The sequence below is a fragment of the Petaurus breviceps genome, unplaced genomic scaffold (genome assembly GCF_028583685.1).
Source record: "Petaurus breviceps papuanus isolate PSGF00001 unplaced genomic scaffold, PetGlider_PUasm1.0 37, whole genome shotgun sequence".
NCBI classification, from domain to species: domain Eukaryota; kingdom Metazoa; phylum Chordata; class Mammalia; order Diprotodontia; family Petauridae; genus Petaurus; species Petaurus breviceps.
Genome location: NW_027186296.1, coordinates 23,992,076 through 24,004,688, shown reverse-complemented (window position 1 = coordinate 24,004,688; position 12,613 = coordinate 23,992,076). Strand labels below are relative to the sequence as shown.

The 12,613-nt window shown below is 35.4% G+C and overlaps 1 protein-coding gene across 1 annotated transcript in view; it reads right to left on the bottom strand.

The window, feature by feature from the left end:
- LOC138169643 (protein unc-13 homolog C) overlaps positions 1 to 12,613 on the bottom strand; it is a 487,553-nt gene that overhangs the window by 90,253 nt on the left and 384,687 nt on the right. The window contains exon 21 of the mRNA XM_069099296.1: positions 8,532 to 8,681. Coding sequence (XP_068955397.1) covers positions 8,532 to 8,681 — 150 coding nt within the window. The remainder of the gene's footprint in view (positions 1 to 8,531; positions 8,682 to 12,613) is intronic.

Below are 12,613 nucleotides of genomic sequence, written 5' to 3'. Positions count from 1 at the left end.
TCCCTCTCTCTCCCTCTTTCCCCTTTCTCTCTGTCTCTCCCTTTCTCCTTCTCTCTCCATCTCTTTTTTTCCCTCCTCTCTCAGACACTGCAATTGGACAATGAGATAAGTATCAGTATATATAAAACTACAATTATAGAAAATCACAATGCTCAAAGAAATGTCACCCAGACTACAATTGCCAAAGAAATGAAGGTGGGTATTATTCACAGGGCAATGGAAAATTTCATGGTAGATATCACCAGGCTGACATTGATTACAAATGAGAAATAATTCAGGCAAAGTTGTATTAAACAAAAAATGATGATCTCATTATGGAGTGAGAATGATAGATAAACGATAGAGGGCCAATCTGCTTCGTTGTATCTTCTCATTACTAGGAAGATCAGAAGAAGGTATCCAACATATTGAATGGTTTCCCTGTAGCAAAAATATGAGAGGCCCTAGATAAGAGACATACAGGCTAGAAATTCATAGATAGGTTGTGATCCACCAATGAGAATACCTACATCGATGACTTTGTCACATTTGACCCTCACAAAACCGTATCTAGGCCAGATACTACTACCCAATATTATGGATCAGGAAACACTCAGAGAGGTTAAATGATTTGCCTAATATTATACAGGGATGAAGTGAGAGTCCTTAGATTCAGGTCTAAATTATCTGATTCCAACACTAGTTGACATCAAGTTGTCACCAATCTAGCCAAGAACTATATTTACTCCTCAGTGCATTCTTCATAGTTGGCACTTAATTTGTTGAATGTTTTGGATGAATGAATAAATGGTTCCTGCTTCAGGAAGGGCCAGAACTCTCAGGTTAGAGTGGGCCTAGCAGGGTGACCTCAGTGATTCCCATAGCAGTGCCAAGACATTTTGTGTACTTTTAGTGCTGGACCAGGGTTGAGTTTATATAGTATTTTCCAGAATGTGGTTATTGCATAAGATCACAAATTTAGAATTGGAAGGGGACCAAGAGACTATCTGGTCCACGCCCTTTATGTTATTGTTGTTTTAGATGAGGAGACTTAGGGTCTGAGAGATAAAGACACTTGCCCAAGCAAACGTTAGAGGTGAGATTTGAACCCAGGTACTGTGGGTACCCAGGTACAGCCAGTACTCCCTGAAATGTTATACCTGTCTGTGATGCAGTTGTCAAGGTCACTCATTTTAGAAATTCCTAGCATAGTTTGGGTTCAAGGGGTTACTCTAGGGCAGGGATTCTCAACTTTTTTATACATTTGTCATAGCCTGCTTTGGCATTCTGGTGAACACAGTGGGCCCCTTCTCAGAATCATGTTTTTAAATTCACAAAATAAAGTACATAGAATTACAAAGGAAATCAAAGTAAGTGAAAATAAGCATGCCATTTTTTCCCAATCAATGTGATAAGCCCCAGAAAATCTATCCATGAGTCTGTCTAGGTTAAAAGCCTCTGCTCTACAGTTATTGTGGTATGTTCTCTCTAACATTCAGACTGTTAAGGGTAATACTGAAGCTGGTATAACTGACTTCTAAAGAATAACTTAGCCTGCAGAAAGATGTGCTTTTATAAAGTTCAGGGGTACTAAAGAATTTGCCAAGTTTTTACAGGTGTTTATTTTTTTTTACTTCTAATTAGAAATTGGTATTCTTTCTGGGATCAATATTTTTTTCTAAGAGCAGCAGACTAACCCCAAACATAGAATTGGAAATAAAGTCATGGGAATCGAATTGGAGGTGCTCATAAAATATATGACAAGTACAAACTGGACTTTACTAGAGCAGATTTATAAAATGGAAAGCTTTTTTCATGACATAGCTAAACCATAAATGACGTAATTCATTCATATGGACTTCATCAAGTCACTGAAAGTCCAGAGGGACAGGACTAACTCTACAGTGAGCATTAAGAGGTATGTGTGTGTGCATGTATGTGTGTGTATTTGTGTGCAAAAAAAATTGTAAACAGATCACACATCTGGCAGCAGAATAGATGATAGAGGGCAAATCCTTCCTCACCATTTTGTAGATCAGGAAACATCAGAGGCATCAGACCTGCAAATCCAAATCCAGCACTCTTCTCACTGTACTTTACTGAAAATATTCTGTATTCCATTAATAATTTTATGTAAAACAAGGTAGAGGGGAAATGAATAAATAATTTACTTAATGTAGGCTATGTAGACTTTTACACATGATAGTAGGTTAAATCTTTAGCCTAAGTGATCTATTTTAGACCTGTTTTAGTGAGAGTGACTGACCATACTGGGTACATTAATCAGATAATTGATAAATAACTTTTTTTCTTGAAGGATAGAACCAGCATAGGATTTTAAAATGCAGCAAATTCTGTTTAATGCTACCATAAAAGACTTCTGTTTTAACAGCATATGTCATGGAAAGATCAATGAATTTGGAATCAGACAACTCAGGTCTGAATCTGGGTTCTGTTATTTACTACCTGTAGAACCTCTTTATTTATCACTAATAGATGATTGATAGTAACATATTATCTCGTGTGCCAAGGAAAACAAATTCAAGAGGTCCATTTACATAATTAAAATCAAAATAGATTAAAATGTTAGGAATGATGTTCCTGCTGAAGTGATAAGATTATAAGAATCAGATCTTATTGAGTAATTCAATTACTCTATAATTGTTAATTGGGCACTTTGGAAAATGAAGTATTGTTTGCAGGCTGTTTGAGACAGTAGAGGAAGAATTCATTAAATAGTCCTGGTTTGAAAGAGTGTTTTCCTCCAACAAACCTAATTCAATGTACAATAATTCTCTCTTCTCTAATTGTGAATAAGAAATGTGGTGAGGAATGGTATTTAGATGGTATTTAGCAAGACTGGTTTTATGTCCTGAATCTACATATACTCACTGTGTGACTCTAGGCAAGTCATTTAACCTGTCAGTACTCAGGCAATTTCCTAAGATAAGTTGCTGAGTAGATACTGATATCTATTGATAGAGGGGTTTTTCCTTATCAGGAGTTCTCTATATTAATGAATTCACAGGTTTGATAAAAACACATAAAAATAAATAAACAAAAAAACCAACATTGTAGATAAAAACATATCTGAAATATAATTATTCCTTCCACGTTGCAGGAGTTAGGGATATCTGTGATTTGGAAAATCTGTGTAAAATTTTTTGACTCTCCCTTCACACCAGAGAAAAAGTTTGAATTTTTTCTTTTTCTTTCATTGGGCATTTATGGTACCTTATTGTAAAATTTAGGCTAAGTATTTAGTCATAGGGTCTGTGTCATCTGCTAGCCTTTGTGTGTTGTTTGTGGTTTCTGGAAAATTCCCTCAAAATTCCCATTTAATTTCTACCTTTAGTTTCTTATGCTCACCATGACATAAAGAAACTGTGTTGGGGAAAGTCATAATGTGGAAGGGATAACTATAATCACTAACCTTGGGTGCTCATTGGTCTTCCTCTCTTCCCTTGATACAATTTCATTGAATGATCTTGTCAGTGCCCATGCATTTAATTATTGCTAGGCAGATGATTTTTAGATCTATTTATCTAGTTTTAATGTGGTATAGTAAATAGAATGCTGGGCTTGGAGTCAGGAAGACCCATCTTCCTAAATTCAAATCTGGCCTCAGACACTTACTAGCTGTGTGACCCTGAGCAAGTCACTTAACCCTGTTTGCCTCAGTTTCCTCATCTGTAAAATTAACTAGAGAATGAAATGGCAAGCCACTCCTTTATCTTTGCCAAGAATACCCCAAATGGGGTTACAAAGAGTTGGACATGACTTAAAAGGACTGAACAACAACCCAGTGTAACATCTCTAACAACCTGCTATTCTCCAACTGAATGTCTCTCATAGACATCTTAAACTCAACATGTTGAAAACAGAAATCATCTTTCCTCCCCAAACCCTCCCTTTTTTGTGACTTTCCTATTAATGTTGAGGGTACAACCAATCTCCCAGTCATTCACATTCACAAATAAGGTATCAAACCTTAACTGCACACTCTCTCATCCTCCAGTGCCAATCTATTATCAAGTTCTACAATTTATACCTCATAAGATCCCTTGTTGTAGACCCTATCACTATTCACACTTGTATTGCAAAAGTTCAGGTTCAATCATATGATCCTTTCTCCCCCAGTCCTATTCATATAAACTTAAATAGCTTCTTATTACCTTTAGGATCAAATACAATTTTCTACCAAGCTTTTAAAGTCCTTCATACACCACCCCCTTCCTACCTTTCTTGTCTTCTTACATTTTACTCTCTAGTGATGTTGACTTCCTTGCTGTTCCTCACAAACATTCCTTCCTAACTTTCTGTCTCACAACTGTAGGAATTTTCACTGGCTTGACCCCATGCCTTGAATTCTCCTTCCTTCTCTCTCTCTCTCTTCTGATCTTGAAGCTTATTTCAGGTTTCAGCTAAAATCCCACTTCTACAAGTCTTTCCCTAACCCTCTTATTGCTGGAGCCTTCCCTCTGTTAATTATCTCCAATTGGTCCTGTATATATCTTGTTTGTTCATGGTTGTTTGCTTATAGCCTCCTGCATTAGACTAGGAGCTCCTTGAAGACTGGGACTCTTTTACCTTTTTTGGTATCTCTAGCACTTAGTACAGTGCCTAGCAAATAGTAGATGCTTAATAAAAGCTTGTTGACTTGACTTGATAAACATATCTTAAAGTGCCTTATGTAGTTTTTCATAGGGCTATTACTTCATGATGTTGTTTTTGCAGATGCGGTATATGGTGGAAATGTTTCTAGACCTGAGTTTCTAAAGAGTATTTCCCTGCTAAATTTAAGCTGGTGGCTATTTGCTTAAGCTCATTTCATTTTATGACCATGTACATAAAGACTTTTTATATAAGAAATATCTTTTATAACTATCTAGAACTTAAACACCAAACTTAAAAATGATGTTTCCTTAAAGTCATTAAAAAAACAAATGGAAATCTTATGACACAGTTGTATGTATATATACGTATGCAGATATGCAATGTGTTTACATGTATGGATATAGATATATCTGTACCTATCTATAAATATGCATGTACATATCTATAGATCTGTACATATATGTGAAATATTCTTCACTAAGTCTTAATTGTTGTAATTCTTGGTTTTCTTATTTTAACCTGAAATTTAGACTTAATAAGAAACCATTTGGTCTTTTCATTTACTTAGTGTTGGAATTAACTTTTTCTCCTAGTAACTTATCATTTGCCTCTTACTTTTAGCAAATTATTTCTGGCTGCCTGCAATGGTCATGGAGTCATTTTTTTTTTGAAAACAACTTTTTCTTCTTTTTTCTTTTTGCTCTTGAGAATATTTTTTTAAAGAGCATGGAGTACATGGCAGCTACTGCTGAGGAAAATTACTTTTCTTTCTTCTTTCTCATTCTATTTCTAAGATTTTCCCAGTTGTTACTCAGTCTTTATAGTTCCATATCTGAATGACCAGAAGATTACTTCTTCCCTTCTCTGAGGATTATGTAATCCCATATCTTTTTCTTTTGCCTCAGAATAGTAGTTTCATTACCATCTTTTTTCACTCTAAGATGTTCTTCTGATCCTACCTATGAATGTTTAACAAATAATGCCAGAGTAAATATGATTTTTTTTGACTTGGTTACTAAACTGGAAAATTACGGGAATAACATTAGATTTCATAGCCAAATATTTCATAAAGTACTGATAGATCATTGTATTTATACTTATAAAGTATTATTATATTATTAAATTATAAAATATTTTATAGCCAAGTATTTTATAAACTATTTCCTTCTATTTGGGGGAAAATGATGAAGAGAAATGGACTAGTGGAAGGTATGGTCAGGTTGGTTCAGAACTGGGGTAAATGGCTGGACCCAAAGACTATTCCTTAATGATTCAATGTGAACCTGGAAGAGGCCCCCAGGGCTTTTTCCTTGACCATTGCTCTTCTACACTTTATCAGTGACTTGGGTAAAAGTCAATGATTATTTCTAGATGGCACAAAACTCAGCAAGCTGGCTAATGCTTTGGCTGATAGAGGCAGCATTCAAAAAGCTCTTAATAGGCTAAAGTATTGTTCTGAATTGAGTAAGATGAAATTTCAATCCATTCATTAAACAAAAAGCATTCATTAAGGACCATCTATGTGCCAGGCATGGGAATAAAACAATAATTGTCTTTGAATACCTTAAATTCTACTGTTACTGCAAACTCAATATGAATAAAATGTATGATGGGATAGTCAAAAAGGTTTACCATTATCTTAGGCTATAGCAGTAGTAATGGTGGTGGTAGTGTTAATAACAAAACCTAGCTAGCCTTTAGATAGGAAAGTTTGCAAAGCACTTCATTTTCTCATTTATCCTTACAACAATCCTGGGAGGTAAGTACTATTATTATTCCCAGTTTACAGATGAGGAAACTGAGGAAGACAGAGGTCAAATGGCTTGCTCAGGGTCATACAGCTAAAGTTGGAAGCAAAATTTGAACTTATATCTTCTAGTCTCCAGCTTTAGTACTCTATCCGCTATAAATCCTAGCTGCCTCTAAAAACACTCAGAAATAAGGTGATGTTAGCATCCTGCCAGACCATATCTGGGGTAATACATTCGTTTTGGGAGCACACTTTGGGAGGGTCACTGATAAACAATGTAACAGAGAAAGAATAAGAATAGGGGTCATGGAGGAATTCAAATTTGTACCACATGATGGTCAGTTGAAGAAAATGGAGAGGTATATTTTGGTTAAAAGAAGACTGGAAGGCATGATAATTATCCTGAGGGTCTGAATGACTGGAATATGAAAAAGAGATTGGATTTGTTCTGTGTGACTCCAGAGAGCAGAAGTAGACGTGAATGGAATCTACAGACAGATACAGTTAAGGGGGCTAGGGAAATCCACCTTCCTAGAGGTATCTTAATATAGAACAGATTGCCTCAAGACCTGATGACTTCACCCACATTGCTCTGGGCCAGGCCTAGCTCAGGTCACTCCCATGATTCAGGCTAAGGATTGTAAGGCAATGAAACATTGTGAATACAATTATTAATTCAAATGGATATTACTCCCTTCTTCAATATACCCCCAGGTAACTGGTTCTGAAGGACATCCCACAGGGCAACAGAAATTCTACTAAACCCCCACAGCATCACCTTCTCATAACTTGGGCATTTTTATGCCTAATGTAACAAGGAAATAATACCAATTCAATTGTTCAAACCCTGGTTTAGTCTCTTAAAAGGAAAGCAGACCAGTCAATATAAAACAGATGCAGTACCCATGACAGATAGTCAAGTAGTGACTGAATAACCATTTGTTAGCTATGTTGTAGAAGGGATTTTTTTTCCCCCAAAGTATGGATTGGTCTAGATGACCAGTGGCATCCCTTTCAACTTTGACATTCTGTTATTGTGCATAAAACTAATTTTACTAATTAACAATAAAGTCTAATAGTTCCTTTAAAATTGTATCACACAGAAAAGCATTATTTTTAAAACTGCTCTACTGGCAGTTTTCATCTCATAATACATTCTTCTACCTACTTTCATGCATTTTTTTTTTGCTTTTTGGAGGGCAATTGGGATTGAGTGACTTGCCCAAGGTCACACAGCTAGGTTTTTTTTTTTTTGTTGTTAAGTGTCTGAGGCCAGATTTGAACTCAGGTCCTCCTGACTCCAGGGCCAGTGCTCTACTCACTGGGCCACCTAGCTGCCCCCTTCATGCATTTTCAAAGGAAGTTTTCCATGCCTAAAATACTTTCCCTCCACATCTCTGCCTTTTTAAATCCATGAATGACTTAGATCAAACTCTGATGCCACCTCTTCAAGAAAGCCTTCTCAGATTCCCCTAGGTGAAGGGAATCTTTCGTGACTCTTTTTTCCCCCTTTTTTTTGGGAGGGGGAGAGCAATTGGGGTTAAGTGACTTGCCCAAGTTTACAAGGCTAGTTTTATTTTGTGTGTGTGTGTGTGTGTATATGTATGTGTGTGTGTTGTATCTGAGGCCAGATTTGAACTCAGGTCCTCCTGACTACAGGGCTGCTGCTCTATTCACTGTGCCACCTAGCCTCCCCATCATGACTCGTATTTCTTAAGTGATTTTGTCTAGAAACACTTTTTTTTGCCCTTATCACATTCTACCTTGTGACATAACCAGGTGAGTATGCATCTTAACCATCCCATTAGATTCCTTGAAGGCTGGCACTGTTTTGTTTTTTATTTCCAATTAAATCTTTATATCATCATTTCTTAGTATAGTGCTGCATTCATTGGATGCATTTAATAAATCCTTATTAAATTGTTGTAAAAGCAAATAAAACCCATAGCAAACTAAACTCAGAATAACAAATTGGACTGAAAAATGAAAAGAAAATTAACTTCACCTCAATTCAAATACTTATTAAGCATCTAATACATGAAAGACACTGGACCCAGCACAGAGGCAGATAAAAAGATTAAATTTGACACCTCTTTGCCTCAAGGAGTTGACAGTCTGGTTTCATGATCAACAGGATCAAAATTAAATGATTCCCAGGGTGTAGTTAAATGCTTGAAGTACTTACGTTTTGTCCAAGAAGTCCATAAGAGGTCTGAGCACAATTTCTGCATCCATAGCTGCATTGTTCTTGTTGGAGGTGGTATTTCCATTCCCTTTCATTTGATTCAATTCGAAGCTCATTTGTTTCACACACTCTTCAATTATGATCTGGAAACTAAACATATACACAACACCCCATACCCCAAAAGTGAAATTTAACCACCTTCAACCTCCTCTGTCAAATGTCTTAACTTAAACAGCTTGCTGTGGGTTGGGGTTGGGGAAGGGGTCAGGTCAAGTTTAATTACTTAACGTGCTCCATAAACATGAACATACATGGAAATAAGCAAGTAATATTCAGTCTGTGGGCATGCTCATGACACCTGTGTGTAACTCCAACACAAACTAGAATCTTAGCTGTTCATGCTCTCTCCCTGCTCAAATCACTTGTCTTTTATCTGTCTGCATGCTTTATTCACCTAGATTTTAAGTTCCTTGAAGGGTGATATAATTTGCCATTTTTTTCTTTGTATATCTAGGACAAAATGCCTTACACAAAGTAGGTGTTTAATAAGTGATTGCTGAATGAATGAATCAAAAGAGCATTTATTAAAAAGCATTGTATGGGGTGGCCAGGTGGCTCAGCGAGTAAGAGCACCGGCTCCAGTGTCGGGATCAAATCCAGGCTCAGATAATTAGCACCACACCCAGAAATAACTGGCCGTGTAACCTTGAGCAAGTTACTTAACCCCGATTGCTGAAAAAGAAAAAAAGAAAAAAACCACTGTGTGCTATGTGTATATATGTGCATACATGTATATATGCATACATGCACATGTGTATGTGTAGTATGTGTGTATATGTTTACACACATACATATATGAGAAAGACAGCCCCTGCTCACAAAGAGATCATATTTTATTAGAGGAGACAACATATGTGGAAGGTTTCAGTAGCAGGTCAAATGGAAAGGTTCATAGGGTGCAGTGGCAAAGCAGATGGTAATCCCTCCTCTTTAATGCAATTTTCACTGACAAAATCTTGACAGTTTCTGATGCTAAACATTGACAGGGTCAAGGACTTTGGTGGGAGTATTTTTTTCTGGGTCTTCAGTAGCTGTGGTTATAATCACATTGTTGAATGATGCTGGTGCCATTGACTTTGGACAGTGTTTCTGCAAATATTCATTGATTATGTGGCTCACCACCTCCTTTGACTAATTCAGTTCTAAGACTTTCCTTTTCCTAAGATATTTGGACATTTAACTTCCCTTTTTTTTCCAGGGATTGAAAAGAATGCTAAGAACTCATTTCAATCTAGTGGAATACCACCAATGCAAAGATTCCATTTTTTTTCTTCACTCCCTGAATCCTTGAATACATTTTAGAGATTGTGTGGCTAATAATATTAGGAGAAGAAAGGAAGCTCAGAGTTCTGGGAAATGAAAAAGGGTACAAAATATTCATACCACTGAAAGGGTACTGAGAAAAGAGGAAAAATTAATTTTAATTATACAGTCAAAATAGGGAACAAAGATAATATTCTGCTATTCTAGGTTCAGTCTCTTTTCCCCATTACTCATTCTAGTTAATGATAATAACAAAAAGTAAATAATACTAATAGATTCATTAGACTGCTATATTTAAGCAAAGTAATTATCACTCTAATGATTCTTTCAAATTATTGCTATCATTAATATCTCAAATCAGTGAAATAATTTAAAGATAAACATGCCTTTTAAATTTTGGAGATCCTAGAATTGAAATGGAGGGGAATTTAGAGATTATCTAGTTCAACCTCCTTTTTAATAGATAAAGAAATTGAACTCAGATAAATTTAATGTCTTGATCAAGGTACCCATAACCTCTGACTCTGAATCCAAAGCTCATTTCAATATGCCACACACCTCAACAAAAGCTTATATTTCTGTAAGAAGATAGTTCTTTATTTCTAATTTAATCTCTTTATTTTTTTTGCCTAAACAAATAATGTCTTTAATGATCTCTGAAGGAATAAATCTAAATAAATTATAGTATAGATATTTAATCAGTTGATCTACTGTTCAGTCTTTAAGGATAACCAGTAATGCCCCTTCTCTTTACAGGTGGCCAAGTCATTGTGTAAGGGTAGGAGGAAAAAGGGATACATTTTTGCTCTCATGGAAGAGAAATACTCTTCCAACACTCTCTTTCCCCAGAGAAGTGATATTTTCACTTCACTTTAGGGGAGTGAAAAGTCATTTTGCTGATGGGGTCCCCTCAGGGACCACTGCTGTAGGCCATATCCTGGAATTATTGATCCATTTCAAAACAGTAGCTAAGATTCTGTGTATCATCATCAAGGATAATGAAAGCACAACTGAAAACATCATTCTACTCTAGAATTAAATGATGGCTAATCCACCCTTGGGACATACCATCCAGGTCTGTTTTTAAGGACAGTTTTTTTCTCCCTTCTAATCATTTTTGCAATTAAAGGGGGTCTTATTTTGTGCTCACTTGAAACAAGCAAAAACTATCAAGCAATTTTGGACTTCATGAGTTCCCAAGGAACCAAAAAAATTACACAAGAGTTCCTAGGAAATGTTCTCAATTGCTTTATTTATTCAGAATCATATCAGGCCAGCTTCAGGTGCCAAGTGCACATTTAGCAGAAACATAAAAGAACCACCCTTAGTGATATAGATGGTTGCTAATACAGCTTCCTGAGAGACAGAGCTCTCAAGTAAATGCTGTGTTTGTCGATAAAGAATCTAGGATTTTAATTGCCTGTCTCAAATATGCCCTGAATTCCCTAAAAAAGATAAAGCAATAAAAATGACAAATGACAGAATTATTGAATCTTAAGCTTTAAAACACAAAGCAAAATTGATCTTCATGCAATTATATACTTAATTTATTTAATGGAAACAGCCTAATTGGCTAATTTGGAACCCCTAACTAATAAAGACTTTGTGGCTTACATGATTCAAGAGTACATTAGAGCATGAATTAATCAGTTGGCTGAAGAAGACTAGTCTACCTTGCTTGCTGTAGCCAAAGCCACAGTGATGGAAGTAAAGACATATGTCCAAGGTCTAATTTCTCTATTAAGTTTTGAGTTTGTCAACTTTGGTTAGAAACAGGTATCAGGTAGTTTGCATTTATTTTTTTCATCATCCTAAACCTAGATTATTATTATTATTATTCTAGCTAAATTCAAACAAATCATTAAATAAAAGGCACATTCATGTAAGGTAGCCATATCTATCAATTTGAAGGACCTCGATTTTATGAAATCATTCTCCATTACCACATAATACTTATATTAATAAATTAATATAATTTATTATATAAATAAATTAATACAATTTATTAATAAATTAATAAAAATTATAATTTTCATATTAATAAACTGCTTATTGTCCAGATTTTTCTCAGAGTCCATTTCATATTTGAGCTTCTGTAACTTGAAAGTTTCCTTTTTAAAAATAAGATAGCTAAACTCAGGGGCCAGTTTGGGTACATTATACCACAATCTGCAAAGAGACTTTGTCCATTGGTATGTCTGGGGTAGATGATACAAATAAGCAGCAAATAAGGCTCAGAATTAAATTGGAGGAAAGGAGTGTGCTGGATTCCTTTGAGGAATTATGAAATATTTTTATTGGCTCAAATATTCACCCACAAAAGGTCCATCTTTTAATTTTTTATATTGCATATATAATATATATATATTTATTTTGCTAAACATTTCCCAATATAACTTTTGTCTTTAAATCTCTAGAGAGGAAGCTTAGCATATAGTAGATAGAGAATCTACCTCAGCACCAGGAACTCTTTTTAAAAATTTTTATTTAAAATTTTATTTTTCACTATTACATGTAAAAACAATTTTAACATTCTTATCTCCACCAAATTTTGAGTTCCAAATTTTCTCCCTCCCTGTATTCCCTTCATTGAGAAGGCAAGTAATTTGAAATAGGTCATACATTCATAGTCATGAAAAACCCATTTCCATGTAAATATTCAGTGAAAGAAAAAACAGACCAAAAACCCCTAAGAAAAAAAATTTTTTTTAAAGTATCTTTGATCTGCATTCAGGCTTTACCAGTTCTCTCTTTGGAGA